Source organism: Mugil cephalus, chromosome 19, assembly GCF_022458985.1.
Source record: "Mugil cephalus isolate CIBA_MC_2020 chromosome 19, CIBA_Mcephalus_1.1, whole genome shotgun sequence".
Taxonomy (NCBI): domain Eukaryota; kingdom Metazoa; phylum Chordata; class Actinopteri; order Mugiliformes; family Mugilidae; genus Mugil; species Mugil cephalus.
The window spans coordinates 16,802,874-16,822,737 of NC_061788.1; the positions used below are offsets into that span (position 1 = coordinate 16,802,874).

Sequence of the window (19,864 nt, forward strand, 5' to 3'; positions counted from 1 at the left end):
TTCAGTGTAATATACAGCAACCTGTTTCTTTCTCTTACGGGTCACAAAGCTCTTCTGGATCAGCACCACACTCGGACAGCCCCTACACCAGTGAGGTCATTGCTCGCTGTCCCAGAGGACACTGCAGTGGTGGGACTATTGCAGCTTGAGCAGATGTATAGTACAGTATACATGAGCATACATAATGCAAGGAAAAAAAAATCTTGGTTGAGGCATCAAAATGAGGTCAGGTTATGAAATATTTACAATAACGTTTTAGCCCTTCTAACGGATTCTGAGGACTCCGTGCTCCATAATATGAAAAGTAAAGGAATTAACATTTTCCAGATGTGTACATGCAGTTTCAGTATACTTAGAAGTGGTGCAATTTATTTCAAATTAAAAAAAAAAGGAAGCAAAATTTGTGAGTTGGTTTTATTAACAGATGAGCTACCACACAAAAATGTGGCAAATTCAGTTTCAAATTTCTTACAGCCTTTAGTCCGTGCCATATTTTTCAGCGAGGTACATCATAACAGAACTTTCAGGATTTAATGAGCCGTACGTTGGGCTCTGTGGCCCTAGAGCGTGACACAGCTACGGTAACAACACTGACCCCTGGCTGTGCTTCAGAAACACTGTTACCGTCCGGGTGTCAGGTCAAACCATACGTTCACGAATGACTGAACATTAAAAGAACAGACAGATTATTAACACATGTTAACACATGACGACAGTTATAAAATTAAGTCCAGAAATCTTCTTGTAAACAATACATTTCAACAGAACGAGAGAAAAAAAAAAGATGATCGTAGAAACAGGAATCACAGTTTTACCTCAGACTGACAGTGTTGGAATCCGTGTAGTAATCCAAGTCCTCCTCATCAGCTAGTGTCAAGTTTTAAATTCATTTATTTTTTAATTTAACTAACAAACTTTATATAAAAAAGAGGGTGTGCAAGAGGCAAAATTAATCTCACTGTACATAATGTTTTTTTTTTTTTTTTTTTAAGCAGTATCTACAGTATCTATGGCCAGTTATCACTGCTTATCACACACGCTTGTACCTGCCAGGCCGCTTTTAATATTAGTTTATTTCACGTTTAAGATAAAGAAGGTGACCCTTCCACCTCTGTTTGTTAAATCAAATACACACAATCAGACTTTTTTTTTTTTTTTTTTTTTTAATTTCACCTTGTCAGTGCGTCAGGCTCATGTTGACTTCTGAAATTTCAGAGTCAACTGTTAATATTCAGCGCACAGTTAATATCCCCCCTTTGGTACTTTTCACATAACTGTTGTGATTGCTTATTTTACAGTAAAAAAAAAAAAAAAAAATAGAAATCTTTCATTTTATTGTATTTAGTTGTGCACAATTGACGACGCAGGGATGGAGGAACATGACACTTGTGAGCTCTGTTGTTGGAAAATCAGACTTTGCGTGCAAGCGACAAAACCACCAGTTTGTAAAATAATGTGAATTGAATCTCTTTTTTTTCTTTTCACAGGACTTGTCACACATATTACAGAAATGGTTCTCAAAAACTGGGGGGGAAAAAACATAGTTAAGGCAATTAAATGTTCATGCTGTTTCGTGGAGTGCGACAGCGCAAGACCTGGAATCAGGCTTTGAAAAACTGACCAGGGGGAAACGGTGCCAGACCTCCAGCCAGAAACAAAATACACAAGCATTTTAAACACCAAATTTAAAAATGCAATAATATATATATTTTATACTGACTATATTTTTAAGCTAAGACATGTAAAACCATCAATGTGGTCCTTTAAGACTGTAATACTATATTTATTCCTTATAAAACATCATGACTTTCTGTAATGCCTGTGTAAAAGTTTGACCTGGAAACCATCCAGGTAGTGACTCTAAAAAACCAAAAGAACAACACGACTATCCACTCTTCATTGTGGCTTCATAACTCCCAGCTGACATTCTTTGTCACCTCTGGCTCCTCAGCTATGGTGCGGTAGTGCTGCGGCTGGTTCTGAGCCAGGGGGGAGTCCGTTTGTGCGAAAATGACCTGCCGAGGCCTCACCACTCGCTTCAGGAGGAACTTGCGAGACGTGACCAGATCACCGTAGCCTTGGGAGTGGGAGAAGGCGTAGCCCGACTTACGCGTGCTGACGCGCCTGGCGGGTGGTCGGCGAGGAGCGGGCGCCGGCAGGGCCTCCCTTCGCACCTTGTATCTCACCTAGAGAGGAGAGGCAGGGACTTCAATGTACACTTCGCGCTGCGGATGCGGTCAGTTGCATTGCCATTTGTGCACGTGCTTGGAGGGGGTCCTCCGAAAATACTTTGCTTTACCTTGTCGTTGATGGTGGGGCGAAGCTGTATGCGAATGAAGCGGAAAGCCACGACGGGTAGAAGACAGAGGAGGGAGGTCAGGAATATGGTGAGCCACACATTCGGCTGGTTCAAAGAGTTTCTTGACGTGCCTGAAATCATCAAAACATTGAGAATGACATAGTAAGAAGGTCTGTTATTACACAACCTTGTAGTAACACATTGTATATGAAGTATTAGAATTTTTTTTTTGAAAGGATAAACAGGACGGCAAGAGGCACCAAAGACCTCTATGTCCCTGTAAGTTAAGCCAATTGTGCTCACCGACGAAGGGGAAAGCGGAGGTGAAGAGGAGGAACATGCCGTTGCTGTACATGGTGAACGTGATGGCGAAATAGGCTGCCAGGCTGCCCCACACGAAAAACTGGTTCACAGCTGTCCAGTAATGGGTGTCCAGGCATAGCTGAAAATGCATATACGAGATGCATGAGTATCTTAGCACAAAATGACCAAATACTAAAACAACAACAACTACTTTCTCACAGAGATTGTTCCTCACCTGCGTGTTCATCACGATGAGCAGGCAGGTCTGCGCCAGTAAAGCGAAGGACTGATAGTCTGCGACGTCTTTGCCGTCATCTCTGACCGTGTCGTGCATGGCAGCCCACGGGATAAAAAAGAGGACGAGGGAGCTGTAGCCGCTGTGCAACGCACATTGCACAAAGGCTTTCTTACTGAAGTACATGTTCAGCTGGCCCGGAACGTAGAGCTGAGGATACTGGAAGCTCCAACGATCATTTACATCCTGCAGAGACAATGGATTCCAGAAAGAGATTAGGAGGTCCAAAGGATGAAGGCCACAGCTTAAGCAATAACCAAACATTTCCCTTAATGCACAGGTCGTCAAGGGGGGGGTTAAACAACAATAGGCCATTAATCTCTCCAACTGTTTGGGCGTCCTCGGCTAGAAAAACATTGAAGACCCCTCAATACATACCTGGTCAAAGAGGCTCAAGCCGAGGACAGGTAGAGCTGTGTAAACCATGTTGTACAGGGTAATGAACCACTCATCATACACAGTCTACGAACAAAAGAGAGAAACTTTTTAGCTGCACGTACACGGTTTATAACGTAATAACGTTGCGCACCTAAAACACTCGTCGCTCACCTGCGCAGAGAAGCCGCAAAAGAAGGCATACCAGAAGTGCACGAAGGTGAAGGTGAAGTTCTTGTAAAAGAAATACTGGAGGAACTTGCACATGCGTATGTACGACCAGCGGCCGTGCACCAGCAGGAGGCGCTGAAGGTAGCGGAACTGGGCGAAGGAGAAGTCGCTGGAGAGGGCCGCCTGCATCCCCTCCTGCCCACTGATACCCACCCCGATGTGAGCAGCTGGCGAAAAGGGAAGACAAGAGTCACGCATCAAGACAAGAGGTAAATGTTCCGCGGCTGTTGCACGAATCTCCGCGAGTTAGGGTCCGAGCTGCACGTGCTTACCCTTGATCATGCTAACGTCATTGGCGCCGTCTCCAATGGCAAGAGTGACGGCCTGCTTGTATTTCTTGACCAGCTTGACCACCTGGGCCTTCTGCAGAGGGGTGACCCTGCAGCAAATCACGGTCTGACACATGCACGCTGTCCTCAGCAGCTCTAGCTCCATGCCCTTCTCCAACGCAAAGGCCTGAAGAAAAGGAAGAAGGAAATACAGGTCAACGTTCAAAAAGAAATCCTCATTTTCTTTTTTGATTAAGTGCAGGATACTGACATTCGCTTGCTTTACGAACTGGCCTGATTTATTTATTTTAGCTCTACTGGGTACATTCAAACAGGAAAACTAGCAGGAGTTATTTTTTTCTGGATTGAGGACACATTGTGTGAGGACGAGACAACGAGGACGACGTTTTTCTTGTCGATTCAGCAGCTACCAGAAATAACCAAGTGCATTAAAAAGGCCGTCTTACCAAACTGTGCCCGTTTATAATCAGGCCATATTGTCCGTCCACTTTCTCGTCCTCCACAGTCTTTGTCTTCTCAAGCCAAAACAGGCCCGCACGACTCCTGATCACAGTTGCCTTGTCTGGTGCTTCTGGACACATTTTCCTTCGTGCGTTTCTGAAAACAGAACAGAATAAAAAGCTTTGAATGTATTTACTAACTTATGTAAATATAGATATTTTTGCGTGTGTATGTTCAGACAGATTCACATGTGGGGAAGTGTTTCTGCATAACATCATCATGTAAAAGCATGTTTAAAATCAGCTCTTGGAGATAAGTCATCATCACTTGGTCAGTTTATACCATTAAGACATGTAAATTTGTCGAAATGAACGCATGAGGTCTGGCCAAACATGTATTTTCCACATTTAAAGAAATGAAGTACCTAGGATATCATATAAGAATGGAACAGTAATTGGACCGACAACCCAAAAGCACAATGCCTTCGGCTGTGGCTGCCACAGGCATAGGTAAAAAAAAACAAACAAAAAAAAAAACACATGAATAACTAGTAATACTACAATGTATTACATGAACACTGCTGTTCCTTCATGTTCAAGTATTACGTTAAAGAGGATTAGGATTAGCCCCGCCTTTTTAAATTTACATAATGTAAATTACAAGACCCTTTTTATGTTAACTTCAGCTAACAAGGTCCATGATGGAAACGGGAAAAATCACTGACCCTTACTGCTGTAAAAATGACAGTCGCTACATGATCGGTGGTTAGCGCTCTACAACACTTTGTTCCTGACTGACTTACCGTAGCTCCTCCTCGACTTCTTCAGCCGTGTTGGCTGCTACCACGAAAACCTCCTTCATCTCTTCTCTTAGCATGTTGCAAGAGTAGCCAATGTTCTCTGCGGTTTCTGTTCGTAAAAGAGCGGGATTCACAATTACTGTGGTGTACTCTGGAAAATGGTCCAAGCGTTCATTTCCTCCGACTCATTCACAGAGGACGACGGAAGGAACCTCACTCCAGGTTACTGACAAGGCAACAAAAGTGTGATTTTAACGCAAGCGTACTGTACAGTGACACCAACCTTGTTTATCCCCAGTCAATACCCAGATTTTGATGTCAGCTTTAGACAGCTGCTCAATGGTCTGTGGCACACCGTCTTGCAACTTGTCCTCCACAGCTGTCGCTCCCAACAACTTAAAAAAAAAAAAAAAAAAGATGTTTAAACAATGGTGATTTACCTCTAACCTACCTACCAAACTAGCAGGTCTAGCAGTGTGTGAACAAACCATCATATCCTTCTCCATCTCTTCATAAAGTTCATCAAGTTTTTCCTCTCTCCCGTCCATGGCGATGACGGCCTCATGGTGGCGCTGCATCCAGTCGTCCACGTACCTCTCATCTAGTTCCTTGGAAGCCAGAACCAGCGTACGGAGGCCATCGCCCGCATACTCCTGTTTTTGTCAGGCGAAAAAAAATCTATGATTTTCAAATGCGCAGACAGTTATGCAAAATCTTTCACAAAAACTGCTCCACTCACGCTAAGGTGTCCACTGGTAACTTCCATCAGCTTGTTGCAGGAGGGGTGCAGTCGCTCATAGATGATGGTGTCTGCCCCTTTGCAGTACAGAGTCAGCTTGCCCTCTGGGTTACGCACTGGAAATCACAATGGAAGGCAGGAGATATGTATATCAATAACTACTGAGCGGAGGCCTGAGACAGAGATATTTAGTATGCCAACACTGATTTATTTTAACTGTATTACCATATGATTAGAACAGAGATCAATCCACGAGAGCAGCAGATTAATATAGTAGCTACGGCCAATACATTAATGTAAAACATCCCCTTCTCTCACCTATTACCGACATCCTCTTCCGTACATTATTGAAGTCCAGAACAGCCAGAAGTTCATAGTTCACGTGTCTGTCCATCTCCATGACAGTGATGGTCTCCGGTGTGCGTGAGCGGAAAACAAACCCGAAGTTTCTCGCTGCGGTTACTAGAGCGCCCTCATCCGGTGACTGAGCCTGGTAGTAGAGCTCTCCTGCCAGGTAGAAACGGTGAACAGTGTTGGTGTCAGTAAGGCCCGCGGGACAACAGCGGCCCACGAGAGGGTTAAAACCTGGCCCGGAACTTGTATTTGCAAAGTGGGAAAATTCCATTGAAGACTGAAAAATTTCAATGAAAATAACTTCTATTTTTAATTTGTCCACTAATTTTAGTCAGATAAGTGGACAGAACACAACACTGAGACCCAGGGCTAAACAGCAGGCAGCAATGTGCTCAAATAGCATTTATCTTTCTTAAGAATTTTTTTTTTTTTTGAAAGGATAGTTTATTAACCTCCTGAGACCCTGCGTCCTCATATGGGGATGTTAAGTTTTAGGTTTTATTGCAGCTCATTCTATTTCATTTAAACCCGTTGTCTTCGTTAGTGGACACATTAGTCTGCCATCTAGTGATAGCAAAGGGTCAATGCATTAGTCAGTAAAAACATGATGGTGGGCATTTCATCGGATCCATTCTGCAGACAATCACAGGACAAAAACGGACGAGGAACAAAACCCCATCAAATTCTACAGTTAAAACATACTTACTTGCACTTAATAATGTTTCTAGTTACTCGTCTGAGGACATTGGGAGTTCGTTGCTCGCAATTCTCGTTTTACTCAGCCATATAGAGATATTATAATAAAGTGTGACAAAATATAAAAGTGTTTATTTAAATATAAATAATCCCAGTGTCCACCCATGAGGACATACTTTTTTTTTTTTTTTTTCAAAAACTACTACTTCCTGTTGGAAGATGATGATTTGAAGTTTTAATACTTCTTAGGTCCTACTGATCCCAAATGCCTTGCAGAAATTAAAAAAGCTTAGCAAACAAAAGCTCGGGTCTCAGGAGGTTATATGTGAAACTTTTTGTTGGAAAAAGTCTGAAATTACTTACAGTTTATTGGGCTGTATAGCTTTATGGGCCACTTGGTTTCAAATTGGGCTGTATGTGACCCCCAAGATAAAACAAGTTTGACACCACTGACCTAGCGCGTTTCTCAATTAGGGTTTCAAACACAAATGTAAAACCTATTTGACCATTGGAGTCAGGGCGTAAGTAAGCTGCTGAAAACCACTGACACGTAGTAAAACTGATATCTTTAGAGGATCCTCACCCTCTTTCTTTTCCTCGGGCATGACGGTGTGGCACAGAGCCAGCAAGCGGAAGAAGTCCTGAGCCTCTGGGCTTCCCTCTCGCACTGTCTCCATCAGGCTGTGGTCGTGAAAGACGAATTTTGGATCTGCCAGACGGTTCCAGGAGAAGTCCACCTTCTCCGTTTTCTGTGAGGAATAAAAACATTCATGTTATGAATTGAAAAATGCTGTTATACACATGTCAATATGCTCTACATGGCATACACATGTGTTAGTATACTCCTCTCACCTCTGTTATTTCCACCCTTTGTCCAGCAAAGTCAAACAGCTCCCCTGAAGAAAATATATTTCAGTCAATGGCCCAACACATGCTTGCGTGTCCATTTCAAACCTGCTGTATTTGAACAATGCTGCTCACCATAAGCTTTTCCATTAATGGTGCACTTGTTGAAAGTCATGATATTCTGTGTAAGAGTCCCGGTTTTGTCGCTGAAGATGTATTTGATTTGTCCCAGCTCCTCATTGAGCGTGGTGGTCCTCGCCTGGGCTGGAGTGTCATTCTTTGGATAATACATCTTCCTATCCCAGTCTATGAAGAAGCTGTTCCCCAGCCGGATGATCTCCACACTGACATGGAAGCACAAATGCACAGGAACGTGAATGGGTGTCAAAAATTTCAACACCTTTTGCCTTGATGTCAGACGTTTTCAACACCTTTCTGATTGCTTTCTGCGCTCAAGCGTACCTTACGTAGAGAGAGATGGGCACCACTGTATTGAGGACGATGACGTAGGACCAGAAGGTGAGGAACGATGAGAGACCAGTGTCAATGCCTGGCTCACGAGGAAGAAACGCTGTGAAGTTGGATCCTTCATGGGCTTCCCAGATTGCATTGCCAATGGAAAGAACGGTGCACATAAATGCCAGGAAACCAAAGATCTGAAAGTACAATCAGTTAAGAAACAAATCTACTCTACTGATCCCTCTACTGATTAGTATTCACTTGAAAACACTCACACACAACACCAGGACATTCATCAGATGGTCGATGCTCGTCCGTTTGAATGAAGTCTTTCCACTGTTCTGCATTAGCTTGGTGTCAGGACCTGTAGGGGTTCAACGTCATGTTCACAGTGACAATTATGCATTTTCAGCAGTTGCAGAGACAAACGTGCCTCAGATAAATGCAAGGAAACCAAGTCACTATTTGAGTAGCGTATTGTGTAGCGTATGTATGTTTTTGCCTGGGACACCCAAAACCTAGGATTGTCGCTGGCTAATGCTTTTTCCAAAGTCTAATGAATTGCTTAGTGTATGTATGTTGACATTTTGCTAAAGAGGTAACAGTCAAAGTTCACAGCAGGCAAAGATGCAACCATTTGTCCAAATGTTGTTCCAGAAGTGTACTGTGTGTCGCATGATTGGCCTGCCCCAAATTGACCCGCTCCTAATCAGAATGAATGAATGGACCAAGTTTACCTAATTTATTCACAACACTGTAGTGTGTACAGACAGAGGTGGTGCGGAGTAGTGGAGACGGCGGGAAGAGTTTACCTCCAAAAATGACCACGCCAAAGCACCACTCTGTGTTCCTGAGGGTGCACCCTCTGAGCAGCACTTTGTCGTTGTCCAAAGAGTAGGTTTGTTGGTTCACTGTCAGGTTCCCCCTGAATTTGTCTAGACGGTTGTTAGGTGGCTCGCATTTTACTTCACCTGAGACACATGGGGTCAGTGTCAGCACGATGTCAAAGCTTTTTGTTTTTTTTTAACTGTTTCTTTTCCAGATAGCAAGTCAATGATTGCCCAAGCAGCATGCACACTTAACACACTTAACACAATCGCTCTCTGAAAGTTGCATATGTTACAATATAGTCTAATGTTTAAAATAAAAGTATAAGTGATGAAGAAGTTTTTTTTTTTTTTTTAAGCAAATGGTACTAAAAAAGACATAATGGAACTATTATCTTGAATTTAAAACATAATTTAATTACTTCAAAATTATTAAGGGCAATAAAAAAAAATTGAAAAGGTAAGAATAAACAAAGTAAATAATATTGATTATTTTTTATTGTAGTAAAAGGACAAAATTAAATGATCAAATTAAATGAATTAGTTGAATTTCAATTAACATTTATTTATTTATGACAAAATTAGTAAGGTAGATACTATTCATAAATAATATTATTAATATTAATCAAAATAATGTAGATAATATTAAAAATGCATATATACATGAAAAATAGTAAAAAAAAAAAAAAAAAAAGTCCTTATGTCACTTCATGATCAGAAGGTTAACTGACTAGTGTTGTGTAATGGTGCTTGGTTCAGCCTCTCACCCTTGAAGTTAGCCAGCACTTCGATGCAGTCTCCCATATCTCCAGTTACAGTCAGGGCCTGTTTCACCTTCAGATTGGTTTCACTGGGGGAGACCAAGAGGACATGAAAGGGATGCGACCGAAGGGATATCCAAGACAGTGTGAGACACCTCTTGTCAGCCACACACACACACACGGTACTGTGCACTCACCCATCTAACTCTGCTGTTTCCACGTAGACCAGATTCAGAGGTTCACTGCTGGACAGCAACAGAAGATCTGCCTAAGTGATTAAATAAGAGAGTAAGGGCAGAGAACCTTTACATCCCCCTTCATTCATAAAAATCTTCATTCTAACATCTCCATACTTACTGTGACAAACTCATTACTCCCCAGTTTGACTATGTCCCCGACCTCGACATTCATCCATTTTTCCTTTTTCAGTCTGTCAGATGGAAAACAAAGTTTACACAAAGCATAAGTCTCATATACGGCTGTGTATTTTCCCATTTTGATGTAATAATCATGTTAAAGGACTCACTCTCCATCGACGAGGACCTCCACCATGCGGTTATTGACTTGTTTGTCGTTTTTGTGTCTGTTCTACTCAAACAAGTGAAGACACTGATTTTAGTACTTTGCAATACTGACTGGAAGTTCTACTTGAGCTATTGAACAGTTGTTCATCTTACTATGTCATCGTTAGCATCTTTAACTGCAGTTATAGACAGCACCAAAACCAGAGGCACAGCCGTGGTGAACCAGGAGAGAGACGAGACTTGAGGAATTAGCTGTCAAAACAAGCACACATTTTGGAAAAGTAAGCTTTCTGGCATTTCATTATTTAAAATTAAAACAGTCTACGTTGTGTTTACATGGGCTGAACACTGATTCATTTGGGGGCCGACGCCCCTGTGCCCTCCATAGACTGTATCAAAGATGGATGGCTGAACTGCTCCTCAAAAGCCAAAGCAAGTAGAGCTCCCCCTGGTGAGTGCCTGCAGTATAGGTCATAAGCTCGTCTATGTTTGTGGATGGGACCAAACTAAAATACTAAAATACGTCAAATATATATGTATATACTTTTTTATTCCGTTATTGTCATTTTAGGTCGTTTATATAATGTTGATTCATGCTCAAGTGTCAATTGTTTTGGATAAGTTTCTTTTTAGGTATGTGACACCACAGAAACGGGATGCGACATAATGGCGACCTCAGGTTGCCTCAGGTGAAGCAAAGCGGTCCCGCGGAGGATCGTGAGAGTTGTCCATTTTTTAATTTTTTTTTTTAAATAAGTACAGTGTATTAATAATCCAACATTTCCTGGTAACTGGTGGGAGTAGAGCACAGCACAGTATTAAGTAAACAAAGACGCGCTTGGAGGAAGTGTGGTGTCATATATCATTGATATTGCGGCCCTGTGTGGCTCTCGGACACCACTGACCATTTATGGCAATATAATATTATGAAAGAGAAAAAAAAAGGTATACCTGAAGGCAAAAGAGGAAGAAGAAGTAGGCATTAGCGAGCCTCCTGAACTGCTCGAAGAGGTTGAGCGGCAGGAAGGTGATGATGTTGTATTTGGAGGTCTTGATGGCATTGTTCTGTGGTAAAAGACAGTGTAGTTTAATATGAATCCACATGACACAGTGTTTAAGCTAATAAGGGCAACAGAGCAACATATCACGGTACAGTAATGATGGAAATGCAAGAAGGCTCTTTTTCATTCATGCTATCCGAAGAGCACGTGTTAAAAAAATGTTTTCTATTACTCACAGCATATTTATAAGCGAGGTTGAAAGGCCTGTCGTTGGCTCGTAAGAATCTCTCCTCCTCTGAAAAAAAATAGCCCTATTAGTCCGGCAGTATTTGGAAATGTACTGTATGTCACTCATGAAACGTAAGAATGAATAAAACCGATAAAGGCATACAGTTACTGAACATATGATGTTGAATTTGCGTGCATCAGATCTCACCTATCGCTTTCTTCTCGCCACACAACCCGCCAAAGTATGACAACACCGATCCCATCTTTAGCTCAGTTTCTCCATATTTTTTTACACCTGGGGAAATGTGCAGGCACATGACAGTGTCGCGTGAAATTAACGACGCAAAAAGCCATTAAATTGTAGTTAGTTAAGCGATGTGATTCATGGTGAAATTATAAAGAAATGTTCAGGAATTCATGGAGGAAAAGCATGAAAGGGGAGCAAAAGAGAACAAACCACAGAAATAACGCACTTTGACTAAGCCTTAAAGATTTTGCGGTGTTATTTGTGAATTTAAAAACATACAAAAAATAATAAAGCACAGGATACACAAGGTGCTTCCTGATATTTTACCGTACAAAAATAGTCATACAGAACTTTCTTTTGTGCTATGTAAGCGAGATCTCTCAATGAAAGGGCCTCATTCAAACGATGGTAGGAAAAAGATAATGCAAGTAACAGAGGACCAGGTTTGCTCTCATGGTCGACATAATTGTTTAACCGATGTTTCTGTGCGTTTTAACGTAGCATGTCATTTAAATGAAAAGTTACATCTAACGATATCCCTGAAGCCAAATACAGTATACCGGGCAACATTTACAAACATGCTTTTCTGTTCCAAAGCTGTTAAGACATCTAGCCACTCCTTTCTCAGCCCTTTGTACCAGGGTAAAATCCAGGTCAGATAAAGATTAAGATAGTGATACAACACTGGCCAGTGGCAAACTCATCAGTCCATCATGTTTTTACGGCATCTGAATGAGTAAAAGTTTCCAAACTGAAACACAGACCAGGAAATGTTTTCACCACTACAGGCTGCTGTCGCCCAGTTCGCATGAGTTTAGGAACAGTAGGAACAGTAGCAAGCCCATTCTTCTTCCTCTCACATATGAAATGACTGAGTTACTGTGAAGCAGAAGTGATTAGGCCTCAGCTCTGTGTTCAAGCTGTGAGCCGCTTTGTGATCTTAGTCAACAACAACACCGGACATCCAGCATTTTTTCCAGTGTCTGAAAACAAATGAAAGTCAGGCACGTACCTCAAACCAAAATGCGATTTCTCGAGTCCTGAAAGTCCAGCACACAAACAGATGGGCGCAAATAAAAGAGAAGTGCTTCACTTTTCAACCTTCCTCGTGCTTCCGTCTCAGATAAGGTAAACCCAGGTTGTTTGTGCTCCGTGTGTACAGTCAGGCACTCCTCTAACTCCACACAGAGAATGGGGGTTCGACCGGGGCCTCCAGCTGGATGAAAGACCGCATGGACGACAGGTTAAGTGTTGTGGTGGTGAAAAATGGTGCCTACAGAAGAGGTTTCAGGTTCATGCAGGAAGAGCCGGGATCCCCCTGCATCCAACAGCTCGCTTGAGCAAACAGTGCAGTGATCTTTGGACCTGGTAGGTGAGACGGTGGCGGAGTGGAAGGGCAGTAAAACAACAATAAAGGTGACAGGCTCCAGCCAATCAGAACCGACCCTACGGTTGTGATCAGGGCAGTCAGATATGAAACACACCCTGTGATGAGTGCGCATGACCGGATTGAGGAATCATCAATACCAGCCCCTGAAATTTACATTCATAGATCCATGAGAAGCCCAAGTATTTGTTGCATTTTTAAAACATAACAAATAGGTTTTAATTACTTGATAAAGAGAGTTATAAATGTTGATGACTGAACCAAGTGCTTTCAGAAATGGAATTTAATACCCGGGGCTTGAACACAAAGGGACGCCGTGTTGTCTAGGGGACCTCAACATGAACCACATGCTAAATTAGTTATTGTGTCCATGTGTGTGTGCCACGTCCCAGCTCAGGGTTAGGGTTAGGGTGATTAAATAAGGCGAAGGGAAGCGACATAAACCTCATGTTTTAACTTCAACAAAGAGAACTAAGTGCTAGGACAAACGGACCAGCACAGGTGTTACTAAATCAGTGGAAGAAAAAATACCAAGACAAATCTTGTAATATAAGTCTTCAAGTTGTTTAACTCCCAGTTAGTACAGATTGTGTAAGTACAAAGAGAAACTAGTGAACAGATACCAAAATGAAGCTAAGGGTAGCAGCTCACATTCATAGCCCCACTGACTAACAAGTTATGGTCCCTATCTAATCAGATGAATTGTAGCTTGATTGGAGCATGGACTAGCCAGCGTACCAATTAGTCCTGGTGTTAGGCAGGACAAGGAAGAACAATCAGCCAGAATGACTCCCAGGATGTGAGAAACACCCAAGCACTGTTACAGGGAACAGGAGCATGTGCATTCCAACTTCTGATCTTGTATACACAAGTATATTTTACGCACAAAACGTTATTTTATTTTTTACTATACATCTACCTAGCTTTCCATCAACCTACCCACCAGTATATTTACCTAGCTACCTACCTTTATCTACCTAACTATTTATGTCCTGAACAGCTCTAGATAGCTTGTGGTGAGACAGTTATTGTGATGCAACGCACATGAATTTTGGGTGTGTCTTCAAGTCACTCCAATAAAATAATTGCCTGTACAACTATTTACATAGTTCGTCCCCCATAAATAAGCTGTCCACCAGAAGGGTGACTTAAACTCTCTGTCGTAGTGGAAAAATGCACACAGGCACATTTATAGATACTTCTCAAATACTTTATACAAAATTGATGGATCTGAATGTTTACATGGTGACACCAACTTTTCAGAGTAGTGACGATACATAGAAAACACCAAAAAAGAAAAAAAAATGCAGTTTCTGAGACCGATATAACATACTTGTTAACTATTGCAGTGATTTAGTGATTTAGTGCAAGGGTTAACAAATAACAAATTTAGAAAATAAGCAACGACGTATATATAATCAAAAGTGAACACTTGGCACAGGGAATGTGTATCTTACAGGATGGCTACGGAATATTTGCCCTCATAAATATTAATTATTCACAGAAGATAACATACTGTAACAAAGAGGAGTCTGATTTCCTGGTTTCTACACAGTGTGATCAGTTTAAAAATGTGCACACAATGAGGTTATCATAACATAGCAATATTTATCCTTCATTAAGAGTAACATTTTATTATTTCTTCCTCGGTAAAGAACAACTTCACACATCACACCGTCCACAACAAGTGATACGTCATCCCAAACTATTCAAGAGGATAAAGGGAAACAACTTAACAAGACATCTGAAGGAATGTAATACTAAATAAAACAAATTGCAGATAACCCAGCCTACCTACATGTAGTTACCAATATTGCAATATCGTCTGAGATAAAAAGTACAAAATGATAAGGAACATCACTTGGAGAAAAAAAAAAAAAACTCATTGGACATTATTTTCAGATAAAAGTGGACAATTGTCATTTGGAAATACAAGGATAAAAAAGAATAAAAAGATACACTTTCCATTTTTTCACCAAAGTAAGGCCACGCATACAAAGAGAAAACAGAGCAGGAAGATATATGTAAACCACAAATATGATGGAAGAAAGAGATGTTACCTGAAAGTTCAGCATGTAATATTTGTTTACTCCAAACGAACAGTTCAACGAGGCGGTTATCTCTTTTGTTAATCGAACACGTGTCATGGACTAATTCTAGGTTGTCGCTTCGTTTTGAGGGTACTGAGCGTGTATTTCAGCAGCTCGTTCAGACGCCGTGCAAAGTTTCAGACGCACAGCCTCGGACAAACACGACTGTCTCCAGCAGTAAACGACATTTCAAATCACAGACGAAAAAAATAAATACGTATAAAAAAATAAATAAAATGGCTACACCGTCGTGGTTACACTTAGGCCACACGAGCCAAGAGCTGTGAATGAAGTTTATATTTAAGTATGGCCAACAGGACTCTCCCTTTACATACAGAGTGACATTTCAATGAGGTTTTTGTCTTAAACCTTCGTGTTAGTAGTGATTTCACTACTCACATAAAACTTGATTTGCCAAGGCACACATTTAACTGATTTACATAAAGGGGTAAAACAAAGGGTTATTATTGAAGTACCTTGTCTAGAGAAATGAGCTACACATGACTAACGCCAGTAAAATGTTTCAATAATTGACCAGCACTGTTTCCTACAGTAGATATTAGTTAATCCAACAAAAGACTTCTTCATGAGATAAACCATGAGAGAATTTTCACATTGACCTCAAACCACCACAGTGGAGCTGAAGGACAAACACATTCACAGTTTTAAAAGTGTAAGGCATAAAACACTTGGCCATGGTTTGAGGGGTGAGGTGGGGTTATTGCACGACAACGCCAGGGAGGTGCGGGGTCTTGTTCGGCCCTCCAGCGGGGCCGGGCGTCCTCTGTTCCCTTGAGACTACAGAGTGTGGACTGTGCCACTGTGGCTGATGAGGGAAGGGGGTAAACAAAAAGAGCAAATGGCGGGAGTAAGTGGTCACTGCCTAGTGCAACAGCTGGTGGGCGTGAAGTTTGAGTGAGCCGACGCCTGTGTGCTGGACGGTAGCTTGGTTAATAATGTGTTTGCGGAACGCAGAAAGTGAGTGATGGCCAAAATCCCCAGAGTGAGAATGTGACAGTGTGTCGGTGAGATTGGCAAGGCGCCACCAAACGATCAACAGCAGCAGCTAAGACACATCTAAGTTCTAACAGAGAGTCCACGTGGCCCTTCAGAGACAACTCCCTGCTTCATGACCGGGCTATCACACGCAATCCTTCCGTTACCCATGAAATAGGTGACCTCATCTGCCTTCCTCCGCTGATCGGGTCTCTGACTTCAGCTTCACGAACTCCTTGGCCACGTCATCGCTGGAGCGCTGCGAGAGGATTCGCATGGCGGTCAGGCCCGTGTCGTCCATGTGGATGCGCTGTCCCAGCGGACACCAGCAGGCGCAGTTGCCCTTCTCAGTGATGTCCCTTAGCTGTATCACGGCCAAACCCACCACTCGGTCGGCACGGCCAAAGCAGTAGTCTTTGACGCAGGCTTGGAGCTCGTAGCACTCAAAGTCGTCCTGGTTACCAAGAGCACTGTGGAGAGGGAGTTTAGCGCTTTCACGTGTACATCCAACAGAACATCGGGTGAGTCGGTTTAAAGCGGAGAAATTTAAAAATGATTTTTTAAAATACACCCATCTGGTACGATGGTCCAAAATAAATAATAAATAAATTATTTAAATACTTATATATGCAGTCATGTGCACCAACAAAATAGTTTAAATTATGTCATGAAATATAATTCACCTACAGTTTGCATTAATTTATATTAAGTTCCATGCGTATTTACATTCGCATTATTGTATTAAATAAAAATATTATGCAAACGAGTGGCATATTTTTTTTCTATTAAGTGCTTGATATCAGAGTTTCAACAGAAAATACTGCAGTTAGAAAACCACAGTGTTACTGTAGTTGCTCTTGATTTACTTTAAATAATAATAACTCCAAACTTGCAGCAAAGCATCACTTGTTAGCATCACTAATGTCATAATGTTAATGTGTTCAATTTTCATTAAAACGTTTTTGTTTTTTTGTTTTTTAATTTAGAATTACCCATGTATAGTCTAAAAGAGGCCAAGGACCTCCAAAGACTAAGTAGGGGCCCCCTACCTACTATATGTGTTCTACATTAAATTCCGCCTTGTTTTATTTATAAATATATATTATTATTATCATTTTGCATTTAATATTAAGCTACTCAAATAATACACTTTTTTTTTTTATTATTTCAAACGTGCAATAACAGGGTGGCCATAATACTGAACCGTGCATCTGGGATTTCACCTGTGGACTGAACCGGCTTTCGGCCAATTTGAAAAATATATAAAAAATGTCTAATCAACCAAAGATTTTGAAGGCCTATGGTCTAAAAAGTTATTTTGTGCTGACAACATTTTTGTAGTTAACAATACTAAAAAAAAAAAACAGACAAAAGCAGGTTACTTACAAATGGAAGGTTTCGTTGAATTTGGGAGACCAGCTGTTGTTCTTAGATTTTGTCTGGAATCTGCGTTTCTTGTCGCTGAGGTGAGGCCCGATCATGGTGATCTCCACGAAAGGCCGAAACATGCCGGACGTCTGCCATTTTAAATCATTGGCTCCCACAACTGTACAAGCACAAAACTGATCATGTAACCATGTTGCAGAGAATGGACTATTTTTAAAATACCTTTAGAAACATTAAGACTGACCTTTGGCGGTAACTTTCCGCTCTCCATTCCCTGGATGAGTGTACAGTTCAATCTGGATGGACACCTCTCCGATCGGCTTGTCCACGCCTGAGCCTGCTTTTAACGTGCACCCAGAAACAAACACAGAGTGAATTTAGATTTGGCCATGTACAGATGAATTTCTGATGTGGACTCAGAATGATATGGTTACATAGGTGGAAATGTTGAGTTGGGTTGGATCTACCCACTTTAACAGAATGACAAAAACAAACTGTACAAAAGGAGATGAAGGCTGGCAGGCAGATGATTTCAATGAAACCTACCCCTGCTGGGCTGTATTTTTTCATTAGGAGTTAACCTAATACCCTTCCCATTGTGCACTGGCACAGAGGCAGCACAGGAGATAAAATAAAGAGAAGACAGCAGTAACATGTCAACAGATTCCAGCATCAAAAACACTTTAAACACAAAAAATAAATAAATACAAAGTACAAAAACTGAGAGAACAGAAAACATTCAGTAAAACGCTCAAACAGTGCCCTCTCCTGGTCTATTTTAGGAAAGGCTTTCTATTTGTATCTTGTCCCATAAACTACCTTGGGCATGTTGTGTGGTCACAAAGGTCTTGATGAGTGTGTCTGTTGTCTGAGTGTAGAGGGACAGAGCGTGGCGTAGTGACGATAGCTCAGGACTCTTTTCCAGGAACGCCTTCTTCAGGCCGTTCCCTCCTGCATGGAAGTATTGCTGCAAAGGAAACAGGAAGTGAATGATTATGAAAGCTTCAAATATTATGAAGACTGTTTCAGCTGCTTTGGTTTATATATTCTGAAGGTGTTGGTAACATTTTCAATAAAGTGTTTTTACAGTAATTTAAACTTTAATTAAATAGTGTCAGTGACTAAATTGGGCAGAATTAACCTTTAAACATGAGAAGGGGACATATTTGCGTCTTTCCATTATTTTCAGTTAATCGTGCATTTTAAAACGAAGCCCTCATGCCATCCACTTTATACTGCCCGGGCACTTGATTAATGAATGAATAGCTGATGAATAATCTGACCCGTCTACCCGGCATCCTAATGAAACCAAAACCTGCTGTACCGACTGACCTTGATAGTGTCCAGTGCCACATCCATGACAGCGCACTGCCTGGGGGACAGGCTTTTAGCCTCCCCCGCCATGTGATCCTGCACAGCCACAGTGGTGAGCAAAGAGATGAGTTAGCCTCATAAAAATAGAAACGTTTCCTCTCCATGAGCACTTTTGCAGTCAGCTGTTAAAAGTTTGAGAACACTGAAGCCCATTTTAGGGCAACTGAAAGTGATATATATATATATATAGGGTTTGTGGTACCTTTAGTTTGGAGAGCTGACCCAGTTCTTTTGCAGCTGAAAGGATCTGTGCTCCCTAATGAAAAGAAACAATGTTGAAAGTCACCATCCTCCGTTGAATCAGTTTTCAATATCGTAAAATTGGAATTAGAATTAGAAAACCTTTATTTGTCCTGCAATGGGGAAACTGCAGAGGTAAACTTACAAAGGTATCATTCCCCTGTGGTAAGACAATAGTCCTTTCCAGGCTGCTCATTACAATCCTCCACAGCTCCTTGAGCACACGCTTCAATACAGTCTTCTCACACACAGTGGCGAACAGCGTTAGCCTGCAAAAAAACATGCGGAAACACATAAGTAACAATAGTGAGACCATAAAAAGTGAGTAGGAATTATCTGCAAGTTGGCTTTAGAAAGATAACTGGACCGTAGGGGGTGATAAAATGCTAGGATCATTACATACTTTATAATTTGAGAAATAAAAACCCTTAAACTTTTAATTGGAGGACTCACTTTCCATCCAGGAAATCCATGAGCGGCCGTAGCATATTATCAGAGTCGGCCTCCACCTGGTTTTTAGTGTTAGCGTTGAGCGGCCCTTTGATCTGGTACAGCAAAGACGCCATCTGACGCATACAATCGTTGATACGGCTCTGGAAACTGGAATGAAGGAAAGTGATCAATCTGCACGAATGCATCGCAGGTTACAGGCTTAACCTTTGATGAGCGGATGCGC

General features: G+C 41.6%; 2 protein-coding genes across 10 annotated transcripts in view; both read right to left on the reverse strand.

The window, feature by feature from the left end:
• Nucleotides 1–400: 400 nt before the first annotated feature.
• Nucleotides 401–13,062, reverse strand: LOC124996170 (phospholipid-transporting ATPase ID-like). Its single transcript, XM_047568938.1, has 28 exons — nucleotides 12,728–13,062; nucleotides 11,677–11,763; nucleotides 11,477–11,535; nucleotides 11,191–11,304; nucleotides 10,393–10,491; nucleotides 10,242–10,303; nucleotides 10,073–10,145; nucleotides 9,913–9,983; nucleotides 9,722–9,804; nucleotides 8,940–9,098; nucleotides 8,403–8,491; nucleotides 8,131–8,324; nucleotides 7,804–8,012; nucleotides 7,675–7,718; nucleotides 7,406–7,571; nucleotides 6,091–6,279; nucleotides 5,773–5,888; nucleotides 5,522–5,686; nucleotides 5,317–5,428; nucleotides 5,037–5,142; nucleotides 4,240–4,390; nucleotides 3,776–3,959; nucleotides 3,447–3,670; nucleotides 3,276–3,359; nucleotides 2,838–3,083; nucleotides 2,603–2,741; nucleotides 2,300–2,430; nucleotides 401–2,186 (listed from the first exon to the last, which is right to left on the reverse strand). The coding sequence occupies exons 2-28, from the start codon at nucleotides 11,729–11,731 to the stop codon at nucleotides 1,908–1,910; spliced, it is 3,603 nt and encodes a 1,200-aa protein (XP_047424894.1). The 5' UTR covers nucleotides 11,732–11,763; nucleotides 12,728–13,062; the 3' UTR covers nucleotides 401–1,907.
• A 1,236-nt stretch (nucleotides 13,063–14,298) lies between these two features.
• Nucleotides 14,299–19,864, reverse strand: part of LOC124996643 (protein unc-13 homolog B-like) — a 68,601-nt gene continuing 63,035 nt past the window's right edge. For 4 of the 9 annotated variants that reach the window (XM_047569872.1, XM_047569865.1, XM_047569864.1 and 1 more), the window contains 9 exons: nucleotides 19,642–19,788; nucleotides 19,334–19,457; nucleotides 19,151–19,204; nucleotides 18,907–18,984; nucleotides 18,394–18,541; nucleotides 18,121–18,177; nucleotides 17,819–17,911; nucleotides 17,575–17,734; nucleotides 14,299–16,658 (listed from right to left, as the gene is read on the reverse strand). In XM_047569872.1, coding sequence (XP_047425828.1) covers nucleotides 16,373–16,658; nucleotides 17,575–17,734; nucleotides 17,819–17,911; nucleotides 18,121–18,177; nucleotides 18,394–18,541; nucleotides 18,907–18,984; nucleotides 19,151–19,204; nucleotides 19,334–19,457; nucleotides 19,642–19,788 — 1,147 coding nt within the window. In that variant the 3' untranslated portion in view covers nucleotides 14,299–16,372. Of the gene's footprint in view, nucleotides 16,659–17,574; nucleotides 17,735–17,818; nucleotides 17,915–18,120; nucleotides 18,178–18,393; nucleotides 18,542–18,906; nucleotides 18,985–19,150; nucleotides 19,205–19,333; nucleotides 19,458–19,641; nucleotides 19,789–19,864 lie in introns of all 9 variants that reach the window. The other 5 variants (XM_047569870.1, XM_047569868.1, XM_047569871.1 and 2 more) reach the window with 2 other exon arrangements.

Bases quoted from the DNA above. Each gene is read 5' to 3' on its own strand.
- LOC124996170 (XM_047568938.1), bottom strand. From the start codon at position 11,731: ATGGGATCGGTGTTGTCATACTTTGGCGGGTTGTGTGGCGAGAAGAAA. The intron at 8,325-8,402 runs GTGAGTGTTTTC...TTGTACTTTCAG, and splicing joins TGAATGTCCTGGTGTTGTGT to ATCTTTGGTTTCCTGGCATT. The intron at 2,742-2,837 runs GTGAGGAACAAT...ATGCATTTTCAG, and splicing joins TCATCGTGATGAACACGCAG to CTATGCCTGGACACCCATTA.